Source organism: Squalius cephalus (assembly GCF_949319135.1).
Source record: "Squalius cephalus genome assembly, chromosome: 2".
NCBI lineage: Eukaryota > Metazoa > Chordata > Actinopteri > Cypriniformes > Leuciscidae > Squalius > Squalius cephalus.
Genome location: NC_137123.1, coordinates 56,694,078 through 56,713,347, shown reverse-complemented (window position 1 = coordinate 56,713,347; position 19,270 = coordinate 56,694,078). Strand labels below are relative to the sequence as shown.

General features: G+C 37.9%; 3 protein-coding genes across 5 annotated transcripts in view; 2 read left to right on the top strand and 1 right to left on the bottom strand.

Moving 5' to 3' along the window:
* Nucleotides 1-1,243, top strand: part of prkcba (protein kinase C, beta a) — a 31,386-nt gene extending 30,143 nt beyond the window's left edge. Inside the window, exon 18 of the mRNA XM_079896334.1 lies at nucleotides 114-1,243. The gene's annotated coding sequence lies outside the window, so the exon portion shown is untranslated. The remainder of the gene's footprint in view (nucleotides 1-113) is intronic.
* A 1,107-nt stretch (nucleotides 1,244-2,350) lies between these two features.
* cacng3a (calcium channel, voltage-dependent, gamma subunit 3a) lies at nucleotides 2,351-8,556 on the top strand. 2 transcript variants are annotated; one of them, XM_079896044.1, is made up of 5 exons: nucleotides 2,471-2,518; nucleotides 2,699-2,928; nucleotides 4,299-4,382; nucleotides 4,974-5,114; nucleotides 6,918-8,556. In XM_079896044.1, the coding sequence occupies exons 2-5, from the start codon at nucleotides 2,718-2,720 to the stop codon at nucleotides 7,667-7,669; spliced, it is 1,188 nt and encodes a 395-aa protein (XP_079752170.1). In that variant the 5' UTR covers nucleotides 2,471-2,518; nucleotides 2,699-2,717; the 3' UTR covers nucleotides 7,670-8,556. The 2 variants fall into 2 exon arrangements, with proteins under 2 accessions (XP_079752169.1, XP_079752170.1); XM_079896043.1 differs by having other exon boundaries at nucleotides 2,351-2,928.
* A 247-nt stretch (nucleotides 8,557-8,803) lies between these two features.
* LOC307173149 (uncharacterized protein) lies at nucleotides 8,804-18,233 on the bottom strand. Of its 2 annotated transcripts, none has more exons than XM_079896017.1 (11): nucleotides 17,892-18,233; nucleotides 17,226-17,576; nucleotides 14,142-16,412; nucleotides 13,972-14,042; nucleotides 13,425-13,483; nucleotides 12,016-12,173; nucleotides 11,456-11,615; nucleotides 10,739-10,930; nucleotides 9,946-10,167; nucleotides 9,231-9,387; nucleotides 8,804-9,158 (listed from the first exon to the last, which is right to left on the bottom strand). In XM_079896017.1, exons 1-11 carry the CDS (start codon nucleotides 17,932-17,934, stop codon nucleotides 9,084-9,086), a joined length of 3,759 nt encoding a protein of 1,252 aa, XP_079752143.1. In that variant the 5' UTR covers nucleotides 17,935-18,233; the 3' UTR covers nucleotides 8,804-9,083. The 2 variants fall into 2 exon arrangements, with proteins under 2 accessions (XP_079752143.1, XP_079752144.1); XM_079896018.1 differs by having other exon boundaries at nucleotides 9,946-10,116; nucleotides 17,892-18,048.
* Nucleotides 18,234-19,270: the final 1,037 nt, after the last annotated feature.

Genomic DNA, 19,270 nt, shown 5'->3' with positions numbered 1-19,270 from the left:
TTGTACCTAAAGGGTGCATATTGGTACCTAAATGGTACATATTAGTACCTAAAAGGGACAAATTAGCACCTAAAAGGAACAAAAGTGTACCTTTTGAAAAGGTACAGCCCCAGTGACAGCTTTCGTACCTTTTTTTCTGAGAGTGTTGCATGCGGTTGCGAGCCTTGATAAAGTGCGTTAGTGCTGCGAACTGAACTGGCATCAGAGGTTGTTCCATGCATATCACTGGCTGCAGAGAATGTGATTCTTGAGCTGAAGAACTCCAATAGCAGTCTTGACTGAAACCCTAATGTGCCATATATTTGGTTGGGGCGTCTGCAGTGTTTAGGGAGCTCATTATGTGCCATGTGTCTGTGTTAAACAGACTCCATAAGGAGTTTTAGTCTACCCTATGCATGCCTGGTAGAGCCCTTGCTCTTTAACTCGGTGTTTACTTATTAACCAAGTGTGTCAGTAATGGTTGGATCTGTTGTAGCATAGATCCTTATAAGGGTGATGGTGTTTCAACATTTCTATTTGTTAATGTTTCATTTTGTAATTAGATATATGAAATAGAAATATAAGTATTCTAGTCTTCCAAATGAAAACACATCGTGTGATCATGTAAACAGTGATAACATAAGTATAATCTGCTTTTCCCGAGGTGATAAATGGAAAAGTGAGGATAATGTAAAGATGATATTTATTGTATAGTGTATATGGAAGGATAAGTTTATGAAGGACCTCTATCCTGAACTAAAGACGTGAAAGCCAGAACGAAGGGTAGAAAAGCTGTTATTTTAACTGGATGTTTCATGAGAACGTGCAGATTAAATAAGTGATTATACAAACTGACAGCCTTATTACCGTTCCTGTCCTGAACTATTAAACCGCTTTGGCATGTGTACAACTGTAAATTAATAATGTGGCCTTTACGTGATCAAAGTAATTGTCACACCTTTGAGGGGAAAACAACGTGCGCATTCTAGCATTGTAAACCCCTTGCCCTGGTTAATTTTTTAGTTTTTCTATCATGTTTTAATGATGAAGACTTTAAAGGGCTTCCTGTACAAGAATCAATCCCCCAAAATGAGTTTTTATACTATGCAAGACAGATGCATGTCAACAACGACACAAACACATTAACATCCAGACAGCAGCAGTGGCTGGCTTTGGGGGAGGGCTATCGCTGGTGATTGAGATATATTTTGCATGTTGTTTATTTATGCTATGTGGATTATTAAAGCTGAAGTTTTAAAATGCCAATCTGTGTGTACAAAACTTGTCAAATTTGTGGTATGATGATGGGTTATGAGTCCCTTTAATCCTATGGGGGCCCATTCACAAGAAACTTGAACAAGAAATGGTCTGAAATTTATCTGAAAATTATAGGATTGTTTTCTAGCATTTTATTTTCATTTGTGTCCTGGGCTGTGTTATGGGGACCAAATGTCCCGACACAAGTAAATTTTGACCTTGTGAGGACATTTATTTTTGGTCCCCATGAGGAAACAAGTGTATAAATCATACAGAAAGTTTTGTGTGATGGGTAGGTTTAGGTGTTAGTGTAAGGGGATAGAATATACAGTTTGTACAGTATAAAAACCATTGTGTCTATGGAATGTCCCCATAAAACACAGCAGAAACCCAACGTGTGTGTGTATACACGATACTGAAAAACTGGGACAATTATTATTATTTTTGTAAAATACAGAGTTAAATCTATTTTTAAAAAATATAGTATCCATGGTTTTAATATATCAGTCATTGTAGTAAGTCATCACTGGGACACAATTAGTTTCCTGAGAATAAAAGTATTATATAAAGCAAAAAGTATTACATAAAGCAAACTATAGATTATGAAACATACGGCAGGCTTAACATTATCGTTCATGTTACATTCAAGATGACCATTAGAACTTTTACATAAGCAGAATTCTGAATAATACGCTACAATGTAGCATCTTAATAATGTATACCTGTAAAAAAAAAAATATAATTATAATAGCAGTGTCCATCTATTTTACAATCATTTTATATGATTTCATTGACGATTTCATAGTTTTTTATAAGATATAACATTTTTGATTTGAAAAATTGTCTGAGGACCGAAATAAGTTTTTTAACACTAATTAAATTTAAAGTGGTCTAAAAAAGAGCAATACATTAAACATCAATTAAATATGCGCTAAAATCGTGTTGCTATTAACGCGTCGCCTTTTATACGCAATTAAAAGTCCGTCGAGTTATTAAAATGACGTCGAGTTAATTTGTTAGCTAGTGCATGTACAGATGCTCTTTTACATTGCGTAACTTTGCACTATCGAGCGCAAAGTAAGAGGCGGTGCTTTACATTCACAAGCACGAACAGAGACCCACCAGAAACTCCACCAAAACCACCTCAGCATGTCCCACGGGAATGCGCACACGTCAGTCATGGGCAAACTTCACTTATCTGAGGGAATACGGAGAAAATCTGACATCACCGCAATGACTTTTGGGAGAAAGTTATTCTTGGAGTTGATTGTTGACGTGTAAGGTAAGTTTGGAGCGTCAAAATGAGGATTTACCTACTTGAAGGAGATAAACCCGAATTGTCTGTCTCACAGCATGAGGGACGCGTGCCAAAACTTCACTGACATGTGAGAGTTCATTAAAACCAATGAATTTCCTTGTGGATAAGCCGGTCGTGGCCCTCACAAGTGTACTCTGATGCCAGAGAAACAGCAGAGTTCAGGATGAGGGTGTGTAACCGTGGAGTGCAGATGCTCCTCACCACGGCGGGGGCTTTCGCGGCCTTCAGCCTGATGACCATCGCGGTGGGCACCGACTACTGGCTGTACTCGCGTGGGGTCTGCAGAACCAAGAGCGTCAATGACAATGACACGAACCGAAAGAATGAAGAGGTACTTACGCACTCAGGGCTCTGGAGACAGTGCTGCATGGAAGGTACATTCTTTTCAAAACTGCTTTTTATGTGGATGACATGATAACAATATCTAAAATATGATATGTTTAGGTAATATTTCTAACATGATAAGTTAGTGTTGCAATAAAACTGTGATATTGGAAAAAATTGGTATTCATCAAATGAATGAATGAAATGACAGAAAGGTTATGAAACCTTTATTGGTTGAGATTTTATGGTTGATTTAATTTAATGTATTGAATCATTTAAATAACACTTTGTTTTACACTTACAGTGTCATTGTTAATAACTATAAATTATGCATGATTATGCAACTAACCCTAAACCATGTAGTTACTTAATATTACTCGGTACTTAAATGTATAATTACAGTGTAACAAAGATACTTTAAAATGAAGTGTAACCAATATTCATAAAAGTATCAAAAATCACCTTGCTACTTTTTTCATTGTACAATAGTTTTACCATGTTTTTTTTTTTTACATGTTCCATGCTAGTATCATGCTAGTCTTTGAAGTATTTTAGATTACTCATGAATATAGTAAACACTATTCAATATTCTCTATTATACAGTATATCTATTATCCTATATCATCTCTCGCTTATTACCATGACTCTCATTTTACCACATCACTTTTTTTGTTGTAGTGTGTTGGCTATAAATGTATCAAAGTTGGAGCCAAGACAAACCCCTTTCCTGTTGGATGATTTATTTATTTCATTATTGATTTAATTATTTTTACTTTCTCTAGTTTCGACCCATCTCTCACACCCTACTCTCTGACCTATATCAGTTCATCGTCAATTCTTTTAATGGAATGTGTAATGAAGCGTTCACTCTGTTAAAAGGGCATCAAAGTGGCAGCGTTCACTTTACGAGAGTAAATGCGAAAGCTGATGTTTATGATGAATAGACAGTTATGAAAGATGGTTGGCACAGACTATACACTTTCTCTACAGATGTCAATGCACACATCAACAGAAATACAGTTCCTAAACATGTATATATGTGGCATCTACCTCACACAGTAACATGTACGCCCATGTGGTGACCATTTTGTTGATTTTGTTGTTGAACACAACTATAAAAAGAGCAATGGAGACCCACTTTTTAAATCAGTGCCTCTTTAATCAGCTTAGTTCATGATTTTTGATATGTGGAATGACACTATAAGAAAAAGAGAAAATGTGTTGCCCATTTAAAAGAGAAATAGAGTGTTTGCCCGTCTGTGTGTTTTGAGAATGACTAATTAGATGGGAGGATATTGATATTGTTAATGATTTGATAGCATTAGGCCAATCATGTGGAAAATGGCATTGGCCATTAACTGACGCATGTGTGACTGTGAAGGCGTCTGGATGTGTGTGTGTGTGTGTGTGTTTCTTACAGGCATGTTTATTGGGGTTTGTAAGAGCATTGATCATTTCCCAGAGGACGCAGATTATGAACAAGATGCTGCGGAATATCTACTACGTGAGTATCTGCAAATGTTTGGCATTTAATTACAAGTCAAACACATGCAATAAAAAACATATGATAAAAATAACACTTAAAACTCTATAGTGCCCAATTAAATACCAGTTACTGGAGTTATCGTCACTGTTAAAAGTGGTTAAAATATGAAAATGATGGATTCTGAAGACATTTTTCATATTCACTGTAAAAAAAACTACAATGTATGAATGAGATCCCATATTGAGTCATTATGATTTTACATTAGTTAGAAAAATTATAGCAACATTTGACTTTCAGTTCAATTATTTCGATAAATCACAGTGACCTTGTTACACGTTACATTTAATTACTGTAGTAATAACTATAAAATATGCATAATTATGCATAAGCCAATCCCCAATCCTATTCCTAACATGTAGTTAATTAATATATCACAATACTTAAATGCATAATTACACTGTAACATGGACACCTTAAATAAAGTGTAGCCCACAACAAATACTGACTTTAGATCAGAGACACTAATGTACTTGTATGTGAAAAGACAAAAATATATACACTAATAGAACAATCAGTTACGTATACATTTTTGTTGTGTGTGTGTGGCAGGTGCTGTGCGTGCCTCTAGTCTTTTCCCTATAATGAGTGTGGGACTGCTGTTCATTGGTGGAGTGTGTGTAGCCGCCAGCGAGTTCTACAAGAGCCGACACAACGTCATCCTGTGTGCAGGCATCTTTTTTGTTTCAGCTGGTATGTCTATGCACATATATAGACTTTTACATAGTTCTTTAAATGGGTATGCACCATAGATGTTATTTTCAAATACATCTTAATATGAATATATGGCAATCACAGGGTGAGCCACTCCAATAGCAGCCCATTGAAAGGTTAAGATTTTGCAATATTTGTAACTTTTTAGCCTTTGACCAGTAGGTGGCACTGTAACCAAATTTATGGCAATGACATGGAAGCTAATTTCGGCCACATGCTACACAAAATATCATGCTTTGGTAAATCATAACAGACCCTTAGCAAAGACCTGCCCCCCCTTAGTTACTGTTGGTATGTCTGACAAGCCATGGCGCTCTCATGCAGTGAAAACTAAATCGCGGAGCAAAGAGGACACTGACAACGCGTCGACAAACAAGACAAGTTACTTTTGGTATGAAATAAAATGTCTTAGCTTTCAAATGTTTACATTTTTTAAGAAATTTTAAACTATAAATACCATTTTGTTGCTCTTTGTGTCGTGACTGATTGCTGTAGCGCCTCAGTTCAAGCAGCACGTGAACCGATAATCTCTTCCTACTAGTTATAGCACGAAATAAACATAAATGAACATCAGAAGTTATGTTGTTTCAACCACAGAAAGAAGTCAATGTACACCATTTTTCAAGTTCAAGTAATTGCATCTGCCATCCCAGAAATGTTAGTAAAAACATCGTTAAAATAGTCCAAGTGACTACAGTGGCTCAACCTTAAATTTATCAAGCGACGAGAATACTTTTTGTGCGAAAAAAAAAATTCAATATTCTTTATTCAACTATTCATTTTCTTCTGTGTGGGCTTCTGAGTGAGTTCACGTAGTGTAACAGCGCAACGCTTCTGGGTTGTACGTCAGAACGTAGGCTCACTATTGGCCAGCATCACACACATGACCAGCGGCGGCCAATAGTGAGCCTACGTTCTGACGTACAACCCAGAAGCGCTGCGCTGTTACACTAGGTGAACTCACTCAGAAGCCCACAGAGAGGAAAATGAATAGTTAAATAAAGTCAATATTGAATTTTTTTTTTCGCACAAAAAGTATTCTCGTCGCTTGATAAATTTAAGAAGAAAATTAATAGTTGAATAAAGTCGTTATTTTTGTTTGTTTTTTTGCGCACAAAAAGTATTCTCGTCACTTCACAAACTTAAGGTTGAGTCACTGTAGTCACTTGGACTCTCCAGTCTGGTTTGTTTGTTGGGCAAAATGGTAGATTCGCAGATATGATTGGTGAGATTGCCTGTCAATCAAACTCCTGGAGAAGGGTGAATTATGACAGAAAAGTCATAATAATGGCATAAAGAGTAGAAATTGTGAGATAAAAAGTCAAATATGACAAAAGGTAAAAATTATGACTAAGGTCATTGACAAAACCACTTATGACATAGTTAAAATAATGATAAAACGTTGTAATTATGTCATAAAAATTTGACGTCAATTATAACTTTACTTTTCATTTCATAGTTATGACTTATTTTTCCCACAATTTTGACTTTTATTTCATAATTATGACTTAGTATCTCATAATTTCTACTCTTTATGATTTACCGAAGCATGATTTGATTTTGGGTCCCCCTCTGTAGGCTTCTGTGGATATCATGTTCTGTACCCCCTCTCTGATAAGGGCACCTTTAATCATCCCAACATGATAACTTCTACGGACATTTAGCTTACTTCTAGGCACATTTTTTAACAAATATGTCCCCAATTTATAACTAGGTTTGAAACAGTCCACCGACGTGGATTGCAGAAAAAGAAGGACAACTGATCGCATGTATTTCTTTCAGGTCTCAGCAACATCATTGGCATTATCGTGTACATCTCGTCCAACGCTGGCGACCCCAACCAGAGCGAGTCCAAGCGCAGTCACTGGTACGGCTGGAGCTTCTACTGCGGCGCTCTTTCCTTCATCATAGCGGAGACTGTGGGAGTCCTGACCGTGCACCTGTTCATCGATACACACCGTGTGTTGAGAGCGCGTTCGCATCGCACACTCCAATCCAGCACGCATTCCCTGCAGCATCACCGCTCGTCCAGCTACCGTTCCCGCTACCGCTGGAGGCAGGGTCAAAACCGCTCGTCTGACTCCCGGTCTCGCGAACCCTCCCCTGCCCGTCAAGGGAACGACCTCGGGCTGTACGCCCTGGGACGCGGGCTTGCACACACAGCTACTCACGCGCCCGCGCACAACTCCGTCAGCACCGGCCATGGTTTTGCACATTTTCACAACTCTGTCATTGCTAATAACAGTTTTACAAATCGTCAGAACTCCGTGAAATCGGAAAGAGTGCTTCCGCACATACAGAACTCGCTGAGCACCGAGAAAGGGTTTGTGTTACCAAATGCACAAAATTCAGTCAAGCCGGAAAATGGAGTCATGCTGTTGCAGAACTATAAACTCAACTCAGTAAATCCCAGTAAAAGCCCAGTGCACGCGCAAAATTCTGGGAATGACATTGCGCACATGCAAAATGCTGTGAAAGAGCCCTCATATGTGTCTCAAAGTGGCACTGCGACAAGAAGAACAACTCCAGTGTGAAATGAAATGCTGCTATTTGAAAAGCTATATGAAAGATCTGAGTGAAGAGTAGCTATTACATTCACTGAATATGCATATTATTTGCTTTTAGCTTTATGTACTTAATTAAGGTGGCTATTAATTGGTGCTGTTTATTGACCTTCTGCTGTCTTTATGCAGAAGTGAGCAGTGAACCTTGTCCTTGGATGTTTTTTCGGATGCAATACTCTCAATGGCCACATGAGCAGCAAAGTGCATCTGTCATGTCAAAAACAGACACTCTTCCACCATTTCTAGATCCATATGAATCGTAAAATCAATCCAGTAAAAACATAATGCATGACTCTCAAGTCAGTGCTCAGACATATGCAAATTCCAGCCAGTGGTAAAACTTAATGTAATGATGTTTTAAATCATAAAACACAAACTAGAACTTTTAAGCTGATACTGTATGCTAGTGTTTGGTAACTTCAAATTTTTATTATCCTCAAAAGAGAAATACTCAGTGCAGTATAGTAGCAAATTGCATTCGGTCTTTGGTGTACATTTTATGTGAGTCTATTAGATTGGGTGATTTAACAGACAATTTTATACAAATTAACTGACAACACAATTGATAGGACAGAAGGCCTGGAGCAACGGGGTTTAAGTGGATTGATTTTAGACTTAATGAGGGCAGAACAGGATGGTGAAATTAGAGTCTGGCCTGGGTCACACATGACTATGACTGAAATTGAACCCATGTTTTTGCATATTAGCTAATCGGAAAACTTAAGCGTCTCACTGCCTCATTCATTTGACATGTCTGGGTTCTCTTAACTCCAGGGTTCAAAAATTCAAACATTCAAAAATTTTGGGTTGGTGGGATTTAAAGAATTCTCTAATGCTCAACAAGGCTCCATTTATTTGATCAAAAATACAGTAAAAACAGTAATATTGTGAAATATTAGTACAATTTAAAAGAACTGTTTTCTGTTGTAATACATTTAAGCTGTCATTTATTCCTGTGATGCAAAGCTGAATTTTCATCATCAATACTCCAGTCTTCAGTGTCACATGATCCTTCAGAAATCATTCTAATATTATGATTTGCTGGTCAAGAAACATTTATTATTTTCAATGTGAAAAACAATTGTGCAGCTTAATTTTTTTGTGGAAATTGTGATTCATAATAAAGTTCAAAAGAACAATTGAATGTGTCCTTGATAAATAAAAGTATGAAGAAACCTTACTGACCCCAACGGTAGTGTACATTTTGCAGAGTACACTGGAAGCAGATCAAATTTAAAAAAGTCATTTTTTTTTTTATAAGAGATTTTATTAAGATGGATGTATATGGTACAACAATGGTGTTCCTTAAACAGATTAAATATTCTCACACAGATGAAATATTCTCACACTTGGCCAGAAGTTGTACTGTTTTTCTGAATCTCCGTTAAGCTGTCCAGCTCTTCTCTAAATCTACAAGTTCCATTCCTTCACAGTAAGAGCGAGGACGAGACGCTTTCACCTGGATAATCAGCACAGTTTTGTGTCATTCAATTACAACAATATAGATATCGAGTCTGTATTTGTGTCTTACCGTAGTTGTATTCCTGGTGAGCTGCTGCAGTAAAGGGAATGGCGTCCATTGAATCGGCTCGATCGGCCAGCTACACACCGACAGGTCACTAGCCTTCCCAGAATCCATCACACCATCCGCCAAGCTGCAGTTGCTGAGATCCCAACCATACTGAGAACTGTAAGCCCAAACATAAACAACTTACTCTATTTATATGGTACTTTGGAATATTCACTACTGATCAAATATTTGGTTGTTTTTTTTTTGATGTTGAAAGAAATGAATTGTTTTATTCAGCAAGGGCTCATTAAATTGATCAAAATTGACAGTAAAGACGTTTATAATGTGACAAAAGATTCCTATTTTAAATAAATGCTGTTCTTTTAAACTTTCCATTCATTGAATAATCCTGGAAAAAATGTATCATGGTTTCCACAAAAATATTAAGCACTAAATATTCTTAAGAACTAAGTATTAAATTGATTTCAGAAGTATCATGTGACACTGATGACTGGAGTAATGATGCTGAAAACTCAGCTTTGCATCACAGGAATAAACTACATGCAGCTTTGGTGAGTAAACACCAAAACAATAAAAATCTTACCAGCCCCAAATTTTTGAGCAGTAGTGTACCATGATATTGACAGTGTATTTTCAAGATTGCCGTCATATTACCATGGCACCATGTCCAAAAAACAATTGTTTATACAATAATATGCAAATAATCTTACGGTACCCATGAGGATATATGGTGTTGAGGTGTGTTCCACTTCCATGGTATGTGGATACCACAGAAAGAGTGTCATCGTGGTAACAGCAGGTACGATCAAGAGCTCTCAGATGTAATAATTCATCTGAGCGAGTGAAGGCAGGGTTATCCAACGAATCCTCAGAGCCTGGCCAGGACCTTCCCCAAAAACGAGCCGAAAGCTCATCAAAGTGATTGAATCTGCGATAACTTTATCCAAACATACAGAAGACAGAAGTATATACATTTAAAGGAGTGGTTCAGGATTTTGGACATCGGACCTCATTTCCAAGTGAGCCTGGGTGTTATTTATCAGTGGAGACAGTTTTAAAAAATTTTCACCCAGTCCTCCCAGTTCTCTCAACAGACATTTACATCGGTAGTCTGGCGTTTTAATTTATTTGCTTTTGGTGTACTGTGGAGTGGGTAAAACTGTTTTAATGGCAAGCTAGCAGATACCGTTGACTCGTGCTAGCCTAGCACCGGCGAACTATGCAACTGGGAGGACTGGGTGAAATTTTTTGAAAACTGTCTCCACTGATAAATAACACCCAGGCTAACTTGTAAATGAGGTCCGATGTCCAAAATCCTGAACCACCCCTTTAAGAATGTCTGTGTGTGTTCACTTGACCCCGTCCCTCCCTGTGTCACTTTCAGTGGTGCTATCTCAACCTATGGTTTGTTTTAACTAGCCAATGATTTCCTGCACACTATTTCCAATAACAAAACAAGGCTACAACAGATGACTTTATGGGAGTGAGCGTGTGTTTGTGGGAGATACCTGCTGCGTGTTTGTTCCACTTTGGCTTGCATAAGCTTGCTTTTAAAACGGCGCACTGCGAGATAAGACAGAAGAGCCATGACTGTAGTGACAGCGACCAGTACCCCAAAACAAATGCCCACCAAACGCGGTCGGGTCATGTGGAGGTCACAGCGCTGCCCCATATACCAGTAATCCTCCCCAACAGGACACCTGCAGAAAGACAGAGTTTAGTCAAACCTGCAGGTCACTTCAGCAAGTATTTTTAATTAGTTCTCCTGGAAAGGTGCATTTAAAAGCTATATGTATCCAACCTGATCTCACGGGAAAACGTACAAATTCTACGAGGTGGGTAATTCGTACGAATTCATACGACCTCACTCGTACGAATTAGTAGATTTTTGCAAAATCGTACATATTTTACGATTTTCCCGATTCGTATGAATTCATACGAATGACCTACCCCTGACCCCGCCCCTAAACCTACCCATCACGTGGGTTTAGACAAATCGTACAAAAAAGTTGGCTAATTCGTACGAATTCGTACAACCTCACTCGTACGAATTCGTACGAATTAGCCAACTTTTTATCATTCGTACGAATTCGTACGAATTGGTCGTGAGATAGTGTTGATCCATCAGAAGGTTTCTTCCTTGATAAATGGGAAGATGTTGACCTGCAATGAGGACCAGATTTTCAAACTACACTGTATGTACTGTAACTGTACATGTAACTTACTGGCAGATAGGCTGTTGCCCGAGGCGATGGACACAGATGCCCTGATGTTTACAGTATTCAGAGTGGCACACTGATGTACATGTGATATTACTCTTCGAAGAAACACACTGGAACCCAGAAGGACATTCAAACAACCATTCACAAACATCTGTCTGCAAACCTGAGAAAGAAAGAAACAAAGATAGTTTGAGATATCCTAAAGGGATTTAAAGGGAAATTAAACGGGAGGGGAAATTATTTTCCAATGCTTTTGCATTCTCTTGAAAAAGTATTGCATTCCCCAGTGAAACTTTGTGGAAATAATATGAGGTGGAAGAAACAAACTATATTTAAGTGATTTTGAGAGCAAATGCAAAGTTTCTTGAGCGACACAAATGTAATGCAAGAGAACGCAAATGTTTTGCGAGCAAATGCAAAAAGCATTCAAAATATTTTTTTCATCTATCTCACGTTTTTTTTAACCACCATGCTCCCATAGGGGCTCCATAAGATACGAATAAATGCTAGAGGTATTAAAAAAAAAGTAACTGGTTAAGATCTTAAGGTTGTTCAACACTCACCTCCCACAGTAATATTTTTCACTCTAACTCCTCCCACAAGTAATCCTCTCTTCGGTAGTGGGTTTAACCCCGCCTCCTGTAATAGAGACTCCACCCTTCCCAGCCAGGAGAGCGCTTCCACTGTTTGGAATTGAACTACTGTTTGCAGAACTGGACCACTGATGAAAACACCCATGACAGAGTCAATCAAAAGCACTTAATTAACAAGTCATCAACCACCTAGATATTTTAGATCAGGTTTTTACAATCTTTTTGTCTTCTGAACCACTGCGACTTAAATTAAATACTTAATTACTTAAGTACTCCCTGAGATTTTAAACCTAAAATAGGTATTATATTTTGATTGTTTTAATGATTTATATTTAATAATATTATATTTTACGTATCCTAATAATACAATAAATATTTAATAATATTCTGTTTTATAAAAAAAATATGGTTTTATTTAGCATCATTTTGCATTGGCATTTCTATCACAATCCCATGAACTCTTTGCAGTTTAATTATGATCCTATAGGGGTTACATATATTTAGGGTACGTTTACATGACAACAATGTACTTAAAATGGAAAAGCGTTTCCTTCGATTGTCGAAACGATCCCTGTTCACAAGGATCCGCGAAAACGACTAAAACCGCTGTGTTATTCATGCTAGGCCAGTAGTTGGCGATGTCACTTTGTAAAGAAACACTGCGCGCCTTAAAGGGATACTCCACTTTAAAATGAAAATTCTGTCATCATTTACTCACCCTCATGTTGTTTCAAACCTGTATGAATTTCTTTCTTCTGCTGAACAGAAAGGAAGATATTTAGAAGAATGTCAGTAACCAGACAGTTTTTGACTTCCATAGTAGGAAAAAAATATATACTATGGAAGTCAATGGTACCAGAAACTGTCTGGTTACTGACATTCTTCATGAGGGTGAGTATATGATGACAGAATTTTCATTTTAAAGTGGAGTATCCCTTTAAGACTGAACATGTAATACGCACCGCTGACATTGTTGTTTTCACAAATTCGTGTTTTTGTAGTTTACACAGAGACAATAGAGGTATCGTTTTCAAAAACTTGCACTTTGAAACCCGTTTTCAAAAGTTTGCATTTTCAGGCCCCCAAAACACTGTTGTCCTGTAAATGAACAGCCAAAACGCATACAAATTTTTATGTTTTTGTTGAAAACGGTGTTGTGTAATGGCCCCTTAAAGTTTAGACAGTCAGTCAAAACACTCAAATTACATTAAAAAGAAAATTTTGTTCATTTATATTAACAACTTCTTCTCAAAGACTCACTGAATGAAAAGTTTAATCAATAATTACAGTCAAATCTAGTCACTCAGCTAACTCACAGTGACTTCAATGCACATCTCCAAACAGATGAACACCAATTACAGACCAGTAAAGCTTTTTACCTGTGCCAGGTCACATGTTGATTCTTAAATCCAGAAAGTCTCTGAAGAAATGTCTCCACCTGCAGGAGTGGATGATTACCAAACATTATTGCAACGCCAATCAAATGACATCAACCATCCTCTGACATGAATGTGCATCCCGTTCAAAAGTTTGAGGTTAGTACGACATTTTTTTTTAATTAAAATTCAGAAAAAATGCATTAATTTGATCAAAACAGACAGTAAAGACATTTATAATGCATGATCTATATTTCAATACTCATAAATTCTGTTCTTTTGAACTTTCTATTCCTCAAAGAATCCTGAAAATGTTTTACCAAGGTTTCCACAAAAATATTAAGCACAGCTGTTTTCAACATGAGCACCAAATCAGCAGATTAGAATGATTTCTGAAGGTGTGAATGATTTTTAATTGTAATAATATTTCTCAATATTACTGTTTTTACTGTATTTTTGATCAAATAAATACAGCCTTCTTTAAATAATAATAATAATAATACCAAACTTTTGAACAGTAGTGTATATAAAGTCATTCAAATGGTTTCACCTCAAACAGTCTCAGACTAGGGACATAATCCCCTTCCAAGATGATTTGTAAGAGTACTTGAAATGTTTTCTCTGAAAAACAGAACAACAAATGTTTTTTCACTCAGAAATGTGGAAAAGTGATGAATTAGGAGTCTTGGAGAAAGCAAAATTGACGGAAATGTTGCTCACCCTTGATGACTGCTGGCTGGTCCTCCACTATGAAATAATGCCGTCCGTGTGGCCACTTCCTGTCAAAGCTGGATGCAGTAGAAATGATCTGAGATGTTTGGGTGACTGCTTGAGTAGATACTGTGTGTGCTTTTGTTTGAATAAGATAAGAGCTTGTGGTCATATGTTGGGGAGGTCTGACAGTGCTGGGTTGAGGCACTGGAATATGTGTATGGACCCGGGCTGAAGTCGTTTCTGTGGATGTGGCATGTGGATTCATCTGCAGTGTAGTTATCGAAGGTGGGTGAACCGCAGAGGTCTGACTGGTTTCCCAATGTGTAGTAGTCGTACTAACAGGTGGGCTTGTCTGAAAGACAGGATCAGTTGTACTGACCTGAGAGATGTAGGGAGCTGTGATGTCAGATGATGAAGTACTCAATGATATGGTAGTGTGGGCAGTAAAGCCATTAGTGTTTTTTGTTGATCCATTATGAATGTCATTAAATGACGATAATCCAAGTGTTGTCTTCGAACTTGTCGCACTAGTCTGAGTAGGACTCAAATGACTAACGCCTACTGTTGGACCAGTACTCATCTTGTTGATATCAGTTGCATCAGAAAATCCCACATTGCTCTGTGTGTTTTCAGAAGATGGAGTTGAATACTGAGTTGTAAACGTGTATATAGGGAATTCAGTATGCATACTTGATCTTGTGTTGGTATTATGGACTTGTGATGGGGACACTTCAGGTTCCTCTACATCTGTGTGGTTCTCAAATCTCAAATCTGTAGTGCTATCTTCAACCATGAGGTCAGATGTCACATTAGGACTAATCTGAGGACTTGCAGAACTCGACAAAGAGATTGATGGAGGGTTGGTAATGGGGCTTTCTTGTTCTCCTCGCACTGTAGATGGTAAATACGAGGTGCATGCACGACCGAGACAATCACTTCCAGATGATGACTGACCCTTGTCCTCTTCTGGTGTACTAGGACTTCTAGTAGGAGTCAGGTTTGGAGGGATGGTAGTTGGGAAAGTGGTGAAGGTACTGATTTCGCTATTGTTGCGTGCTGTCAGATCAGACGTTGATGCAGATGCGGAACTGGTTTCTTGGGTGCTTGTATTGTGCTGACTTTGGATGGTGTGTGAGATGCGGGTGGTTGATGCTTCCGAAGAAGTTAAAGTTGGAGTTGCAAGTGTGTTTCGTGAAGTATGCATGAACTCTCTTGATGTTGTTGGCTCATTCTCAGTGGTAAGATTTATTGTCGGCTCACTTATTCCACTTGGAGATGTGGAGTAACCTGGGTACTCAGTTGTGTCACTATCAGAATATGCTAATGGGTTGGTTTGATTAACGTCTGGAAACTTTGATACTGTGGCAGGCGTAATACGAGTGAGTAGCGAATCATCGTAGATTGTTTGATTTTGATTAGTTGACCTTGGAGAGCGATCGGTCCTGTCCATTTCCGATGCTGTAGACTGGTCGTCATCTGTGACTGTGTTCGAACTCCAAAAAGTTGCATGAAATTGACTCGTTCCGACGTTCTCTGATATTGTAAACACATCCTTTTTAGGGACCGTCACTGTTGTAGCTTTAGCCTTGTCAACAGTGTCACTAAGGAAGTCTTTATGTTTAGAAGTTTCGTCAAATGGCTGAATGTTTCGTGGACTTGCTGTAATAAAGCTGGAAGTCGGAAACACTGAACTTGGATGACCTCTTTTAGCCCTTTTGGACTGAATTGTGGTAAATGCATGTGTATATGTATGCTGTGAGTGTGAACTTCCTCTATGCAATTCAGTGTGTGCAACATCAGTGGTGGCTAAAAGTGCACTTGTTTTTGTCGCAACATCAGTTGCCTGTGTGGCTGTAGTTTGGACAGACAGCAATGGTGATTGTATTTCAGTGGGAGCCAAAGAAGGTTCATGGGACGACCCGACGAGCGTATTCATGTATGTGTCAAGGGCAGAGTTGGTGTGCGTATCAAAATAAGAATGTGTGCCAGCGAGTGTGAGGTCGGAGATCCAGGGTCCAGCCGTTTCCTGTCCATTGTTGGTGATTTCCTGTGGAAAGAGGGGTCTGTGCTTATCGGCCAGGTCAGACACACCTCCGCCCAGCCGTATATTCTCGCCCCTGAGAGTCTGTGTTTTGGGGGCAGCATTGCTGCTCACTGGAATGTCTGGGGTGTAGGTTACATCATTTGAGCCACTCGAAGAGGGAGACACTGGGTCAGCGTCAAAGTGGGTGTAAGGAATCAAAGCAAGAGTGTGACTGACCTCTGACGTGTTCCATCCTGAGAAAAAAACACACAGAGATGAATGGAAACAGGAATTATGAGATTATTTAAGACAAGATTCTTACACTAAGGGAAATAAACAAACATACAACAACATTCTCACTGGGTGTTTTTCATACTTTTCACATTACTGTGTCACATGATCCTTCAGAAATTATTCTAATGCTGATCGGTGCTCAAGAAATGTTGCTTATTATATTATCAATGTTGAAAACAGTTGTGCTGCTTAATATTTTTGTGAAAACAATGATAATTTTCAGAATTCTTTGATGAATTGGAAATTTGAAATTAACTGAAACGTTGGTGTCACTTTTGATCAATGAATGCATCCTTGCTGAATACAAGTATTAATTTAAATCTTGCTGACCCCAAACTTGTGAATGATAGTGTTAATAACAATTTTAATAAGAAAATATTTTACTCTGATATTTTATTGATGACAAAATACATCAGCATATAAGAAACTTGTTTCTTTTCTGATGTGTTTACAAGATTAGCAGATTATATGTGTACAAAAAGTATCATGGTCCTTCCATAGTTTTTTGGACATACCATGGTACCCCTTACCAAGAAGTTACTGTACCATATCCTTACAAAAAAGGACTGTTGCGTTATCATGGTATAGTGATGGTAATACTATGGTACTTTTAAATTTTACCATGGACTATTCATGTACTATGGTGTTTACATAGCACTCTATGGTACTTCCAAGAATTCCATTTTGATACTGGGAATTGGCCTATGTGTCCAAAAGAACATATTTAAGTACTATGTCTTAAAACATCATGTAAGTGACTTCATTACACTTACTCAGATGTAATGTGGCAAATGGTTTGTCAGTCCTTCTCAAGCTCCATTCAATGATGGTTTTCCCAGTGCCAGAGAATAACGCCCGCTCCTCTTTTTCATAACTCAGCGTATCCCCATTTCCAAACTGAATCCCAATAGCACCTTTCCCAACAGAAATGACATCTATCCAAACAATTTGGTTTTTATGTGCATCAATAATCCAAGTGCAGGAAACATCCAACGGTTTTTCTGTGCTTTCGTTGGTAAATCTGTTAAATAAAAGGCTGTCTGGGGGTAAAGAGTACCGGATTGAGCCGCTCCTCTCTCCAAGAATTTTACCGCCACAGTCTTGCCTCAAGTTTAACGTGTTACCTACAGAGAAACATCATTATCCTCATCATCTTCAATAATTCAGCATTACATGTTTTTTTATTTAAAAGTTAGGTCATGATTTTCAGTACCATATTTCAAAGTCACAGTACATCTGATACTAGCACTATTGATGGTTCAGTAGGCTCCTATAGTGAATTTGAAGGTTACCATGGTACATTTTTTGTGATATTATATATAAAATAGTTCTTTAAAAGAATATAAAACATTGCTAATCGATACATTTTAAACATAAGTTAGCCAAATATGTCTTGCATTTAAATATCCCCTCGTCTATTAATGAAATGATATTCTTACCTGGAGCGAAAATGAATAACAAAACATAGACAAATCGAAACATTTTGCGAGCCAAAACATTCCAGGAAGGAATCCGTCCCCACAGTTAATTCCATAAAGAATACTTTGCTGTTCTAAAATATGACGTAGACAATACTTAAACTAGTCGAAAAGTATGCGTAACGTAGATAAATAGCAGTTTTCAATCTTTAAAAAGACCTTTATAGATGAGTCATGTTCATCCTTCAGTCCGCCGCAGAAACTTGAATAGAACTGACTGCAGCTCGCTTTAATGAAGCGCGCGCGTGCGTTTCTGTGAGCGCGCGAGCTCGCCTATGCAGGGTGTAGAAAACGGCATCGTGCAAACATATGATTACGATTAGGCATCTTTTTAAGGGAAAATGGGACGGAAGCGGTTAAAAGTTAAGGGGACAGAAAGAGGAGATTTCAAGATTAGGTTAATGAGCCAGGTTGTGTATGTTTGTGTGAGAGAAAACAGAGAGAGTGTTTGTTTTCGCTCCCCTGACGAGCTTGTGCTGTCAATTCAAACTAGAAAATAGATTAACATAGAAGGTCATTCAGAGATCATTCATTGTCAATGTTGAGTCAGTGGCTGTTTGTCTATTTAGAAGGCAGTTTTTTGGGGATTGAATGCTCCTACAAAAAATACTAAGGAATACCACACTATTACCACAATATCTGTGTGTGAGAGTATAGACAGCTCAGATTTTAAACATAAGTCCACATCAGTTTCAGTAACAACATTTGTGAATCCAAGTGAAAACCATATTTCAAACTATAACATTATTGCATTTAAAACTTTGCTTAACCATTCCCAAATGCACAGAAATTCTGACACTCAAACACACACACAAAAAGAAGGAAATGCCTTAAGCGTCCCTCCCTGGCTTCTCATCATCACAGTGAGAGGTAGGCCTACGTTCACAGACATCCACTGACATAAACACAGAGGGAGGGAGAAGGGTTTATGACACCTGAACAGGAAACGTGGGCTTATTTAAGTTCATAAGTGGAAGATAGGAGTGTCGTTTAAATCCAAACCTTTTGAACTTAACATCAACTAAAGTTCTTCTGTTTCTTTCATTTCTTCAGTCGAAGCGAAGGTTAAATGTTTTAACCCCAAGTCTGAATTAACCTAAACTATTTTATGACAATGACATATTTTGACTATTATGTGTAATATTTAATATTCTGAAGGAAATACAAGGAGACAGACACATTAGTCCTTTTATGTTCAAGAGCAAATCCTGAAATACACTAAATTTAGAAATGGTATTAAAGGAATCCATGTGTATATGTGAACAAGAATGTGAAAGTATCACTATTTTAAGCCACGCTGCAATAAATGTTAATAGCTTGATATATAGTGGAAGATTGTA